Raw genomic sequence first — 14,078 nt, 5'->3', positions numbered from 1 at the left:
TAGCTTCCAGATAGATGGCAGGCCTCCCCAACCCAACCCTCAGCTTCAAAACTTTAAGCTGGTGGCCGACACTTTAAAAATGTTCTTCATACCAAAAAATAAACAAATAACATTTCCACAGAGCCAATGCTGAAAGTTTGTTTTCAGGCTGGTCCACAAAAACCTACTTAATTACCCATAATGTATTAGAAATGCTGTTAAAAACACAGCTGTTGGAAACTCAGTATTCAAAACAACTTTTTTTTTTTAAATTCATTCGTTTTGAAATGAGAATGAACATTCTCTTTCCTGAGTCAACTTTTCCCATCGCCTAAAACGGAACTGTCACTCACCTATTCTCTAGTTTCTGTGACCCCAGGGTAGAGAGAGAGGGTTTAGTTGTGAGGTAACTATTTTAAAAAGTTAGGATCTCTCCCTTTCCCTAGTCTCCTCGCCAGCCCCGATTGTCAGTCAGTCTCCTCCCAATTCGAATGAGTGATAAAAAGGGGAGCAAGATACTGGGCCTTCCGGGTATATGAAAAACAAGATTAAAAGTGGGTTTTTTTCCCTTACCCACTGAGGTATAAAAGAGGGCTTGCCCCTGCCCCTGAGGACTTGTGTGAATCAAAAGAGAAAGTGTGGAGCTTAGTGTGACACTCACTTCCTATTTGGAATGTTGGTGTTTGTATCTGAGGGAAAATATAAATTAGAAGTCACTACAAAGGTAATGACTAAGAACGTCTATTCATCGAAAAGTGTTTATTAACCTATTTGTAAAAATTAATAAAGATATTCTTTCCGGGGGGTGGGGGGGGATTTTGGGAACAGTGTCAGGGGAGAAAGAGTACCCTAAATTTTACCACATTTACAGACAAAGTTCCAAACATAAAAACCATTGCCTTTTGGGAGAAATAAGCTTTTTAAAAATACACAAGCCTTTCTGCCCATCTAACCCCAAGAGACACCACCAAATAACCCGCAGACTATTTACTCCTTACAGTTATAAACTGCTTTACAATTTGCAAAGCGCTTTTTAAAAAGCTCAGCTGATTTTTCCAAGCACCCTATGGTAATGGGGCAGGTATTCACAATTTTACAAAAGAGAAAGGAGCCTGAGAGGTTAAATAGCTTTTCCAAAGCTAGTAAGTGGCACTGTCAGAATGGAAGCCAAGGCTTCTCATTTCCAGTCCCAAATTCTTTCCACGACATCTTACTATGACCTACTTAAAAGACATTATTCTAGTAAGGAGTGGTTAATTAACTCGATTTAGAGATACTATCTTTGAAATGGCAGCTCTGAGCAAGACAAACTACACTAACTATACACTATGCATACTCCACGGTGAACCGCACTCGCTTCAGTTTACTTAAAGGAAAATCAAATTATGCTCTGGCGGCAACAGCAACAACCCCAACAGCAGCAGGCCCTGCCACTGTTTAAGTGGTTTCCACAGCTCAGGCACTAGGATAAATGCTTTCTATCCATTAATTTATTTTATCCTTATATCTGAGACTATATCCCAATTTTACAAAAAAAGGAAACCAATGCTGAAAAGTTGATCCGATGGCTAAACTGCTATACTAAAGGCAGTGCTCCAAATTAAACCCAGGCCTGCTGCTACTCCTCAAAACCCATAAAACCATTAGATGTTTGAGTAGCTAAAATGGGCCAGTTTTTAAAAAATATTATCACTTAGTGTACACAGAGGTGCCATAAGCCGCATCCATAAAATTTTTAAATGTGAGACTCACAGGGATTACATAACTTGCCCCATGACAAACGGGCAACAAGAGGCAGAGGTACATGAAAAGGTCCAAATTCACTACCCCTCGCTGTTTCAACAGTTCTACTGCAGGAGAGCACAGGACATTAAATGTGTCATCAGCTTGTAAACATAAAAACCACAGGGACAAGATTTTCATATATACAGTGATGAAAGTATAGTAATAACCTGACAGGTACACAGAACAATCTAGCTTTGACTGCTTTCATAATCTGTAACTTTGGCTTGTTTTATACATGTGGAATTAGAAACTATATTGAAATCATTCTTTTATGAAAAAATCTCACCCTTCCCCCCCACAAAACATAACTTATATTTTAAAAAGCTATGATGTTCACCATTCAGCCTAGAACCTAGTATGGTGCAATAAAATGAGCAGATAGATAACTCAAGTATTATGTATCTCCTGACTCATAAGTGTTAAGTCCAAGGTTGGATGCTAGTAGTACACAAGGTCTGGATTTCTATTTAGCCCTCAATGGAACAAAGAGGTGCCGTGCCAATCCAGTTAGCACTGTGTGCCACCGCATCCTTCAGTATGTACTGTCAACTCCCAACTCTCACGTGGTACAAAGGACATCTATGGATTCCTAACTTACATGATGTCACAGATGAGAAATAAAAAGAAAAACCCAATCCCCCTTGAATTACAACAAGCAACACCACGTTAGGCACATTTTTGCATAGTGACTAACCATTTTTATCTCTATCTCCCATTTTAGTTTGTGCTATGAAAGCTCTAACCCAGTAATAATTTTGTCTCCTGAGGAATCTGTCATGTGCCACAAAAATGTGAATTGTCCAGAGGACAGTAGCGTGACCAGGGTGAGGAAGCTGACAGTTTCTTGTAGACTGAAGCACAACTTTAATACTTGAGGGGCAGAACTAGAAAATAAACTGTGCAGTAAAGATAATCTTTTAAAAAAAAAGGAAGCGAAATGAACTTAACACATCTTACACTATCACAGCAGTAACATACAGCTATTTTGAAATTACGTAAAATACACTGGAGTGTTCTTTGAGTGATTTTAGGGTCTAAAGTAAAATGGCAAAGTAAAAATGTATACAACCAAAGGAGGATAATACTAGAAACATCTCCTTTTCTATGCAACTTATATTTGTGTAGGTCCACAAATCCTTAAGGAAACTGTTGGGACTAGACATGTTTTAGAATAAAAAATGTTCAGATTTTAGATGAGTACAATGGTATACATACCATTAATTAATCTACAGTTCCCAGTGGCTTCTAAAAGTGTCTCTCAATCATTTACAGGAGTATCTGTGCAATGAAATAAGTGCATATTCACACCAAATGGGATAAATCAAGACTATAAATAGCCTTGCTTTTGCTACCAAACTTAAGAAAAAAGTTTCCAGAACTTTGGTATTTCATGATTATGAATAAAGACTTCTGGATTGGCCCTGGCTGGGTAGCTCCCTTGGTCAGAGCGCGATCCTGATATACAAATGTTGCGGGTTTGATCCCTGGTCAGGGCACACACAAGAATCAACCAATGAGTGCATGAATAAGGGTAACAACAAATTGATGCTTCTCTCTCTCTCTCCCTCCCTCCTTAAAATAATTTTTAAAGAAAGTTTAAAAAAAGAATTTTGGATTGTAAATTGGTTTCCTCCTGCAAAGGCAAATTGGTCCTTCAAAGTTTGTAATTTTCCTTTGCGAGTTCAGAAATACTTCTAAAACAAAACAAAACAAAAATCCCCACTTAATTGAAGAGAATTTTGCCAAAAAACTGTGGCTTGAGTAACTTTTCTTCTTAGGCAGTTACACTAACTACGAAATGTAGAACATATTTAGTTATAAAATTTCTGTTGGAGAAGGGGGGGGGGGGAGATTCAGAGTTTAAGCCAAACTGAGTAACATTTAATGTTTCCAGGAACAACCTCTCCCCAACTGCATGGAATATCTTAAAATAATCATAGACTATGCCTTGTGTTAATTGTTTGCATATGTGTTTCAGCCTCTTTTATTAAACCAATATTTTACTAATGAAATCATTTTTCTAAGAGGCCCTGTGCATTGTCTTACACACAGCAGTCACCCAGTAGGTCATTTTATTATACTTGAATCTACTACAAAGATAGGTCACACTCATTATAATAAACGTGAAAAACACCAAGAGTTTGTTTTAAAAAAATCTCTTAGTTTTGTCATCTAGAGATAGCTAAACACACACACACACACACACGCGCGCGCGCGCATACGCACACAGAATATTTTAAAAGGCAGCACAAATGTACTATTCTATTCTATCAATGAAAAGAAAATATTGCTTAACTGCACTGTTGTAAGAATCAAATACAGCTATGTGAAAATTTTTTGAGACCTGTAAAACATATAACATAATGTGCAAGCTGACAGGCAGAGATGAATGGAAATAACGCTGAGTTTCAAGCTCTAGTCTAGAGTTAGTGGTTCTTAACTCTATCTGCATGAGAATTACTTGGAGAACATTTAGAAAATACTTGTGCCTGGACCCCTAATGGAGCAACTGAAACCAAACTTCTGAGGGACAGGCGGCTGGTATATGTGTTTTTAAAAACTCAAATGACTCTAAGGCAGATTGAGAACCATGATGACTGAGCATAAATAACTGAAGAAGTTAAAGTGAGACGAAGATAAGAGGAAAGTTGTTTTCAGATTCCCCAGACTAGAGAGAATTTAAATTCTGCCTACCTTTAACAACACACCATATATGGTGTGAACCCATTTTAGTTGTTGAAAAAAAAAAAAAAAAGACCCTTAAACATAAACCTACAAGACATGCACATGTACATATACAACAAAATGTTACCTGTAATAAATTCAGGGTGGTGGAATTACAAGCAATTTTCACTTTTTTGTACTTTCCAGGATTAATCTTATTTTTAAAAGGAAAACATTTCACTTCTATAATCTGGAAAACAATATTGTAGAGACAAATGCAAAGTACTATTCCAGGGTAACAGGACTGCCATGTAAGACTAACTCCTGGAATTGCACAATACTGAGTTCCTCTTATTGTAGAATGTGAGGACTATAGTAAGGTTGATTAAATAAATCAGTAAATTCCACCATTAAAACCTAAGCCATTGCTCAACCTCTTCATTAAAGTCATTTCTGATGTCACCAACTAATAATGATTTCTTTTTCCTCTAATTCCTGGACAATGCATACTTTTTTTACATAAAGTCTGAAGTCCTCTGCTCCTAATTCAGAAGGCCTAAAAGGCGAATGACTTGGAAGAAGCACAATGTCTTAAAATACTACAAAATTTTACCTAAAAAACAAAACGTAAACAAAAAATTACCTACTTTGACACACACCATACTTGATACAATAGGTTAATAAGTACAAAAGTGCTTTCATGATAAATATAATTCACCATATACAACTGCACAAGGCATGCTTTAATGGCTGTGAGGTAAAATGGTCTGACTTTGTGAAATGAAAATGGCATACATGTCCTGACAGGTATAGCTCAGTTGGCTGGGTGTCCTACAAGGGAAAGGTTGCCGGTCTGATTCCCGGTCAGGACACGTGCCTTGGTTGCGGCCTGATCTCCAGTGGGGATGTGTGAGATCCCCAGTGGGGGTGTGTGCAAGAGGAAACCAATCAACATTTCTCTCACACCCCAACATTTCTCTGCGTATCCTTCTCTCTCCCTTCCCCTTTGGAATGAATAAATAAAATCTTTTTTAAAAAAATGACATACACAACCTCTGAGGCTGAACAATATTCCAGTAAAAGTTATGAGGCTTTCCATGACAGTCAAGAGCTTGGTGAAGAATCAAAGGATGGTACAATGATTTACATGTCCTGAAAGTAAATATACTTTACAAATAACAATGTTTAAGGAGAAGCGACTAGTGCTGCTGAGAAGATAGTAAAGACTATTAATCTCTGGTACACAGGCTTCCTACAAAGAAGTATGCAATTATATAAGCCCAAATAGAGTTATTTTTAAAAGCAGTTGTTAAGAAACCCATCATATGGCCCTCGGTAATCATTCCACATATATTTCTGAGCACCTATTATGCACCAAGCACTGTGCTGAGCATTACAGAGACTAGTGTCAATGAAATTATGTCCTTATCCTTGCACAAAGCTTCTAGCCTAGGGGGTACCCAAAAAATATCTAACAATTCTGTCCCCAAAGCCCTTGTCCATGTCACAGTTTTGATTAAATTTTCGTTAACATCCAAACACAACAGAGTTTAAAAAACAAAAAAAGAGTTACGGTATACTATGATAATGTATTATATTAAATGCATTTTATGCAGTTGATTCTTATTTGATATAAGTTTTAGAAAGCTTTACATAATACATATGTAATTAATTATACTGCCTGTGGTATTGTTCACACAAAATCAGACAGATGTTTGGATAAACCTATAACCCTAAATTATACTTTTTCTATAGGAGAAAAAAAATCAGATTTTACATAGCAATCGGAACCTTTTTTAAAGCCTGCGTGTATTGCAAATGAGTGTCACCCTCAGTAAGTACTGCATTATATACAGGGTCTGGCACAAGTAATACCTCTTTTTTACTACAAAATCCTAAGTATGTAACTGTAACATAACAATATCACACTCAAGCACACCATAGGATGTTTTAGGTGAAATGTTCAAATTGCTGTCCATCTCATGCAAGAAATTCACATACTCTACCAACCACACTTAAAACAAGCCTTATTTCTGCTGGAGCCTGTACAATTCTGAATATGGTACCGATTAACCACATAAAATAGCTTTAGCTGAAGGTCAGAGGTGACTCTAAAGTTTGAAAATCCTAAAGAACATGATATGCCACTGTCAGATGAACCAAAAGAAACTTCAAATCTATAATCTCTAAAACAAGCTAATGAGTAAGCTCTACCTGTTTAACCACTTTCTTAACACACACCCAAATAACATGATAGTAAGTCTCACTGGTGAAGCTTTCTTCTAGGTTACTTATTAAAAGTTCATCGTAAAGAGAGTATAAGACTCAGAAGGGAGTCCTGGAGCATTTGAGATCTAGCTCCCTGGCATATGTTGTCAGTTTGGCTCAAATAAACTCTTACTAAGAAGGCGATGGGCGCAGGTGTACACACAAAGGGATGAACTGTTCCACCATATTAATATATGCAAACAGATTTTGTAAATGTTGATCATAAATATTAGAACCTACTGCATTATCAACTTTACAAGTCTGTTGCTTATAAAACTGTATTTTAAAAATAGTGTACAACATACTAAAGTATCCAGGTTCCTTTCTCTACCTGTCTAAATGTAATCATTTTAACACACACACGCACACACACACAATGTTAAAGAAATAGTGAACCAGCATTTATTTTTTAAAAATGTGCTTTATATTTTACCTAAGTAATTTTCCCAGACTCATGAAGCCTCTCTCTTGTTTTCTTAACATCATTTAACTTCTATCAAAAGATTTCTTTTCCTGACAGGCTATTTAATTATATGTCTTACTGATGTCTTCATGACTGACTCCAAGTAATTAATCCCTTCCTTTGCTCTTTTCCTTTTCTAATAATCAATCCTATGCTAGTTGAGAGCTTATAAATTTTCCTGTTCTTTCCTTATCCATCTAGTTTAGCTAAACAAAACTCACTTTTCTTCTGGCTCTTACCTATACATAATTATTAAATTTCAGAACTATAAAAGAGCCTTACAGATAAATTAATAAAATGTTCAACTTTACAAAAACAAAGGAACAGACCTATTGAAGGAAAAGTGTAATCACCAAGATGACAACATTTTCAAGGTAGATATTGCTAAGTGAAGTAAGATTTGGCAAAAAGTACTTAATGTAGTAATTTGGCAACCAGACTGACAACTTGACATCATATTAAAATAATATTTAATTTCTTGAATCCCTGGTTTTCAAAATCCATTAATCATTAATAGTTTAAGTTTTCCTATTCAAATTTGATTTCTAACAATTATTTTTAAATTTCTTAAAGTTACACATAATTTTACTTATAAGCATCTTAATTGTAAATTAACTCAAACTAGGTTTGTAGTTTGGGATTTACATTATGTTCTTTGCAATTCATACAATTTTCAGAACAATGATAAATGGAATTCAAGGAGACAAAGGCTATTTATCATATATGTCCCAGAATGAATCTCAGAAAGTACTCAGCAGTAGCCTACTAGAGACAAATGACTGAGTGTTACAACTTTTAACTAAAGACCACACAAGACACCTTAACATCAGAGTTATGGAAAAATTAAAGTTCAAGTATCCTTATAATTCCTATAAAAGAAAAAAATTAACATGCTGCTTTTATATCTATACTGAAAAACTTAAAATTTTATATTGCTAAATTTACTTCTATGGGTATGATATCAAAGTGGGCTAAACAGAGAAATTAAAAGTAGATGAGAGTGAATATATCAAAGTATATTTATTTTAGATACATCAAAAATCAGCTCAAATAATTTGAGGCTGATTAATACATAGTATCTGTCAAACTATCACAATGTGCTACATAAGTGACAAAACCACTCTAAGAAATTACTATAAGAAACATAGTTGATTCCTGATGTACTTATTTCTAAATTGTTTATGCTTCCTCATTTTGAAATAGCCTCTGGCTTGCCAGCAGAGATTCCTCAGAACAAGCTTCTCTAAACACAGGGAAAATGTGTATCTCTCAAAGTGCTACATGGAGTCAGTGTTACATTAAAAGCTACAGATCTTCAAAGTAACTTGTTACTCTTCTAAACTCTATTTCCACCTCTGCCATTCCCACCATACCACCCAGAAAATGTTTCTTATTAGCCCTTTTCAATTTCCTTTGGCACAGATAGGGGACTCTTACCGACCTATGAAGGCCCAAATAGTGGAAGGGCATGAACGTCTGCCTGGTCCTATCATCTACACAGATTGCTTAAAATCACACGGTAGTATTTCCTTCTTTTCAAAGTAAATCCATTCAGTCATTTTACTCTAGCTACAATCAGTCTGGTCTATGGCAGACAGAGTAGCAACTGAACCACTTAAAGCAGTTAAGTTAGGTTCCAGGATCGAGGATCTAGACACCCACACCATATTCGCCCTCTGCCACTGTCCTTATGGGATGGATGAAAAAAGTTGTAATTATGTAATCAAGTAAAAGACTTCACTTACCAGAACCTTTTAAAAAATCTAAGTCCCAAAATGTTAATTTAAAACCACTTTTACCTATTCTCTAAATCACCATATCTGAAATATATTCTGGCTTAGTTGAAAAATTCTAAAATAAAAATCTTTAAGATATCCCTATAAATTAAAACTTTTTTTAAAAAAGCTAACTAATCCTAGTTTTTCCCTACTTTGTTAGTATGATTGGTGAGATCTTTTTGAATTTCACTGAAAATTAGAATGTATAATGTAATGGCAAAAATGCAAATTAAGTTCACCAAGTCAAACAAAATACTAAACATAAAGGTTATAGAATTTTAATATACTAGAGAAAACAGCAAGGAGCCAAGGTGAAAGATTTGGTAGGAATTCCATCAATACTCTGCCAATTGTGGGGCAAGGTAGATATGTATAAATTCTGTTATTTTATTCTTTAGGTCTTCACAGTATGAAGGAAGAAACATCAGTGAAACTTGATGTAATTTTTTCAGAAGCAAAAAAGAACTGGTCTCACTTTCAGGTCAGCTTCAGCCAATCTTAAGGGCTTCAAGTCACCCAAAGCCTGGCAACAGTAACTTTTCTTCCTTGACCCATGAAGGCAGAGTGCCAGAGGGAAATAGCAAAGAGTAGCACTATATAAACAGGGCAAGTGGCACAAGAGCAGAGGCAAGTTATATAACCAAAATATATTTTAAAATATGTTCATAACTCATAACAACCTTTGCCTTTGGTTGGTTTCTTGTTTGGAGTATCAGTTGAAACAGTTAATTCAATATTATCTGGATCGCCTCCTTCCTCTTCAATAGCCTACATTAGAAAGAGAAGTTAATATGCTACACAATCTATCTAAACTTATTTTATTAAAAAGAAACGAAAAAAATCAGCAAACCTCAAGCCTCAAGACATTAGAATTGCCAGTCATTTCATAAACCGACTTCAAAAGCAGAAATTAAACTACCCTAGTGAGAGAAACTTTCAGGAAGAAATACCATTAGCTATCAAAATCACATGGAGTTTTAAATTCTACCGAGACAAGATAATTAAATTATTATCATACTGAACAAAAGTCTAAATATTCTCGATTGCAGAAAAGTTGCTTGCTACGATAATAAAAAACTAAAGGGAGCTTTCCTGATTTCCATAATGCAAACTTACTTCTCCTCTACTACAATTCCAACGCTCAAATAGACCAGAAAGATAATCAGGGATGAAAAAGCAGATTATTGCAAACACTGAAATTCCAGCGGAAAACTAACCCTTTCTTTTACCCACCCATCAACTTCCACCACCAATCCCCCCCTCCCAAGATGGGAAGGAAACGGTTGGGCACAATAAAACGGTAACTTCGCAGAAGTCACCAAAGTAACCAGTCCCCTCCGAGGTCAAGAAATGCACGCGCTCACCATCGCTAAAGGCTGGGGACCGAGCGCTTCCCGGGTCTCCACAATCGCCCTTGGGAGGCCGCGCCGGCCGGCCGCAGCCCTCGCAGCCTGGCGGGGACGTCCCAGAGAAGGTAGGGACGCGCTCGGCTGCACCGGTCGGTGGCGGGCGGGTCGCAGGCCTTGCCCGGTGCGCGAGGGCGGGGGCGCCGCGGGAGGGTCCTCGTCTACTCCGCAAGCGCGGGCGCCGCCCGGAGCCTCCCCACCGCCCTGTCCCGCGTGCCCCGGCGGCTGCGGAGAGCCGGGGCTGCGGCGCAAGGTGGGGCTCCAAAGCGCGGCCTAAGCTCCTCTTCCGGACCTCGCCGGGCCTCACCTGCTTGAGTCGGGAGATAAGCACAGTCTTGACTCCGGTGATGTCTAAGTTCCGCCGCTTCAGCTCGGACTTAAGATCGATGACCCGCAGATCGGTGATCTTTTTACCTTCAGCCTGACCCGAGGCAGGCGAGGCTGCCACAGCACCGGTAGCGGCAGCCATTTTAGAAGAGCAGCGCGCTGCCGAGGCAGCAAGTGAGCTGCAGGGCGGCGGCAGCAGCGCCAGCTTCGACCCAGGCCTGGGCGACCGCCCGAGCCGCTCAGCGCTGTGCACAATGAGCCGCTGGCTCCGCCCCCTTTCCGCCACCCCAGCGCAACCTGCAACCCCAGCCAGCACCCGGATGACGGGCGCGCGTGCGCACTGGCATGAGTCCCCGGGACAGGAGCTGGGCGTGCTCCCGCCTAGCCGGCCGCGGCCACCTGGGCAGTGCGTCCTCTTCCGTGTGTTGGAAGGTCGGGCTGGTCCAACCGCAACAACCTCCGCCTCGTTGCCGTTCCCGCACAGCTGCGTTAGCCATTTTCTGGCAACATCTCCAGTATTGAGCAACAGCAGTGTTAGGCACAACACACGGCATAGAGTGTTCGCACGTTGCTCAACGCAGACGAAGGGGCGTGTCTGCGCCCTCAACCTCTCCCAGGGAAATACTTGATCAGTTCTGCTGAATAATCTATAACATGTGGCCGGCGTGCATTAATGAACTAGGTTTGCCGAGTTCCACACGGAAGCCCGGAAAGAAACCCTAGGGCGGTTATAAGAATATGAAAAGTGGAAAGGGCTATAAACGTTATAAGAATATCAGTAGGGGTGGCTTGGATGACATGCTCTAGTAGCTGTCTCAGGAGAAAACATGTCTTCATCCCAAAGAGGCATAGTTTATTCTAGGGTTGCCCTGCTCACTGAAGAACAGGACAACTCTCCAGTGCATTGGCCTCAATTTTCCATCCTCTCTGGTGGATCTGATGGCTCAACACGAAATGATCACTGAATGAGGAAGTTAGTTTATAAGTACTTCATTACCATGTTTATATACTGTGTTCACTGTTTTGCCCTCCCCAAACTTGGGACCCCAAGAACCACAATCTTCTTCTGGGAGACTGGCCTGCGCAAAAGTGAGTACGTATTTCTAACTTTAGCCAGCATTATTAATCACCAAGCATAAGCATTTATGGAATAAAACTGTAAATTAAATAAACTGAGTATGGCGCACAATTAACTATACTGGCATTTTCCGGGTTTTCAAATTTAAATTGATGAGATCTGTCTCACTTAATGATGCTTTTTTCTGATTGATTAATTAGATCAAAAGAAAAAACTGGGCATTATAACCTGACATTTGGGTAGTTCTTTGTGGTTTATGGTTCACGCTGACATGCAATAACCCACTAAATCTTTCCAGACTCAGTGAGGTAAAGTTCTGGGAGGCTTAGGGAGATTAAATGTATTTGTTCATGTTCAGGTAGCTGGTATGTGGCCAAACTGGTAACCAAAACTGGGTTTCCTGATTCCTGATCTAGCGTGTCTCTACTACAACTTGATTCACAGTTATAGAATTTTAGAATTCAAAGGATCTTTAGAAATCATCTGGCACAATCCTCCATCTTTTTTTTTTTTTAAGTATATTAAGATTTTAAGAAATGTATCTAGGGACCCACAACTTGTCACTACACCTCAGATCTCATTCCGATATCCTTCCCACTCGGCCACCATGCTCCCACCTTCCATGGAGCTTTTAAAAAAAGGTTATATACTAACCCAAAGGTAATGTTATATTTAAAATGAATGAGGCCCTGGCTGGTGTGGCTCAGTGGATTGAGTGCTGGCCTGGGAACCAAAAGGTTGCCGGTTCAATTGCCAGGTCCACGGTTGGGAGTGTGCAAGAGGCAACCAATCAATGTATCTCACGCATTGATGTTTCTCTCCTATTCCTTCCTTCCCCCCTCTTTAAAAATAAATAAAAATAAAAATCTTAAAAATAAATAAAATGAGTAAGGATTTTTTTTGTCTAAAAATAATCCACTAATGGAGTTATATTAAAAAGGAAGTCTGGTCCTGTCAGGTGGGTCAGTTGGTTAAGCTTCACCCTGTACACCAAAAGGCTGTGGTTAAATTCCAGGTCTGGGCACATGTCTAGGTTACCAGTTCCATCCCTGGTTGTGGCTTTGTGTGAGAGGCAATCCGATGGATGTTTCTCTCTCTCTCTCTCCCCCTTCCTCTTTCTCTAAAAATCAATACACATATCTTCAAATGGGGATTTCAAAAAAAAAAAAATGAGGATATGTGCCTTCTGATCCGATGCACTTGAAAAGAACACATCACCTGTCAAAAATGCCAAGAATATTTATCCTGAATCTCATGAACAAATAGACAAATTCAATTGTAGGACATTGTACAAAGCAACTGCTCTGCACTCTTCAAGGAAAGCAATATCATGAAAGTGTTAAAGAACAAAAATTCAACTGAGTAAATTTGAATATCTAATTGGCTTTATTGAGCAACCACAAATCTGACAGCATTCCACCTAGCAAGTAGAGAGTTACTCACAGAACCGTATCCAATAGTGTAGAGTATCCAGAAACTCTACAAATGGAAGGATTTTATAGTCAGAAAATAGGTGTGGCTAGAAAGCTATTAGCAAAAGAAAAGAAAGGAGTGTTTCAGGCAAAGTTGTCTTCCCCTTAAGGGGGTTACTTATCAAACGGATTGCCTCAGCTCCCTTTGAGAAATGAAGAAGACCCACAAGAGAGATCACCTCATTGGTATTGACCAGAAAATTACCAATTTACCAATTAAGGTTACATTCCTGGAGAAAATTGAAACTGCAATTAGGTCAGGTATTAAGTCTAGGTTTATGCATTAGTACAAGTGACTCCATTTTGGACCTGGATTGTGTGGACTTAAGTCATTTTTCTGGACAACTGCCCACGAGTGTGAATGCTATGTGAAAAACAAAAGGTTACTATCCTTAATATAAAAAGAACTTCTGAAAGTATAGAAGAAAAGTCATATTTAATAAACTGCCAAGCTTTTCCAGTGTGGCTGTACCAATTAATACTCCCACTAGCAATTTCTGATATATCCAACTTTGCCACATTCTAACCAGTATATAGGATTGTCACTGTTTTAAAATTTCAGCTGTTTTAATAGGCATGTAGTGATGTTTCATAAAAAAATTGTGAGTGTTAATAACTAAAGTGAATTCATTTCTAATACCAGAATAAATTCCAAATATATTAGATATTTAAATATAAGAGATGATGTAATACAAGTTCTGCAACAGTGTTGGTGAATTAATTCCCAGTTCCTGGCTACCACTGATCTGATTTCAGTCACTGCAGTTTGTCATGTAAATGGAATCATATAATATGAAATCTTTTGTTTTTGGCTTATTTTACATGACTTAATAATATCGAGATCCATCTGTGTTTTTA

General features: G+C 38.4%; 1 protein-coding gene across 4 annotated transcripts in view; it reads right to left on the bottom strand.

Moving 5' to 3' along the window:
- The window catches only part of SLTM (SAFB like transcription modulator), a 46,623-nt gene extending 35,703 nt beyond the window's left edge, over positions 1-10,920 (bottom strand). For all 4 annotated transcript variants that reach the window (XM_054565354.1, XM_054565351.1, XM_054565352.1 and 1 more), the window contains exons 1-2: positions 10,651-10,920; positions 9,618-9,705 (exon numbers count right to left, since the gene is read on the bottom strand). In XM_054565354.1, coding sequence (XP_054421329.1) covers positions 9,618-9,705; positions 10,651-10,812 — 250 coding nt within the window. In that variant the 5' untranslated portion in view covers positions 10,813-10,920. The remainder of the gene's footprint in view (positions 1-9,617; positions 9,706-10,650) is intronic.
- Positions 10,921-14,078: the final 3,158 nt, after the last annotated feature.

Source organism: Pteronotus mesoamericanus, unplaced genomic scaffold, assembly GCF_021234165.1.
Source record: "Pteronotus mesoamericanus isolate MK-2021 breed Mesoamerican mustached bat unplaced genomic scaffold, CSHL_Meso_final contig_164, whole genome shotgun sequence".
Lineage (NCBI taxonomy): Eukaryota > Metazoa > Chordata > Mammalia > Chiroptera > Mormoopidae > Pteronotus > Pteronotus mesoamericanus.
This window is presented reverse-complemented; position numbering and strand designations above follow the sequence as displayed.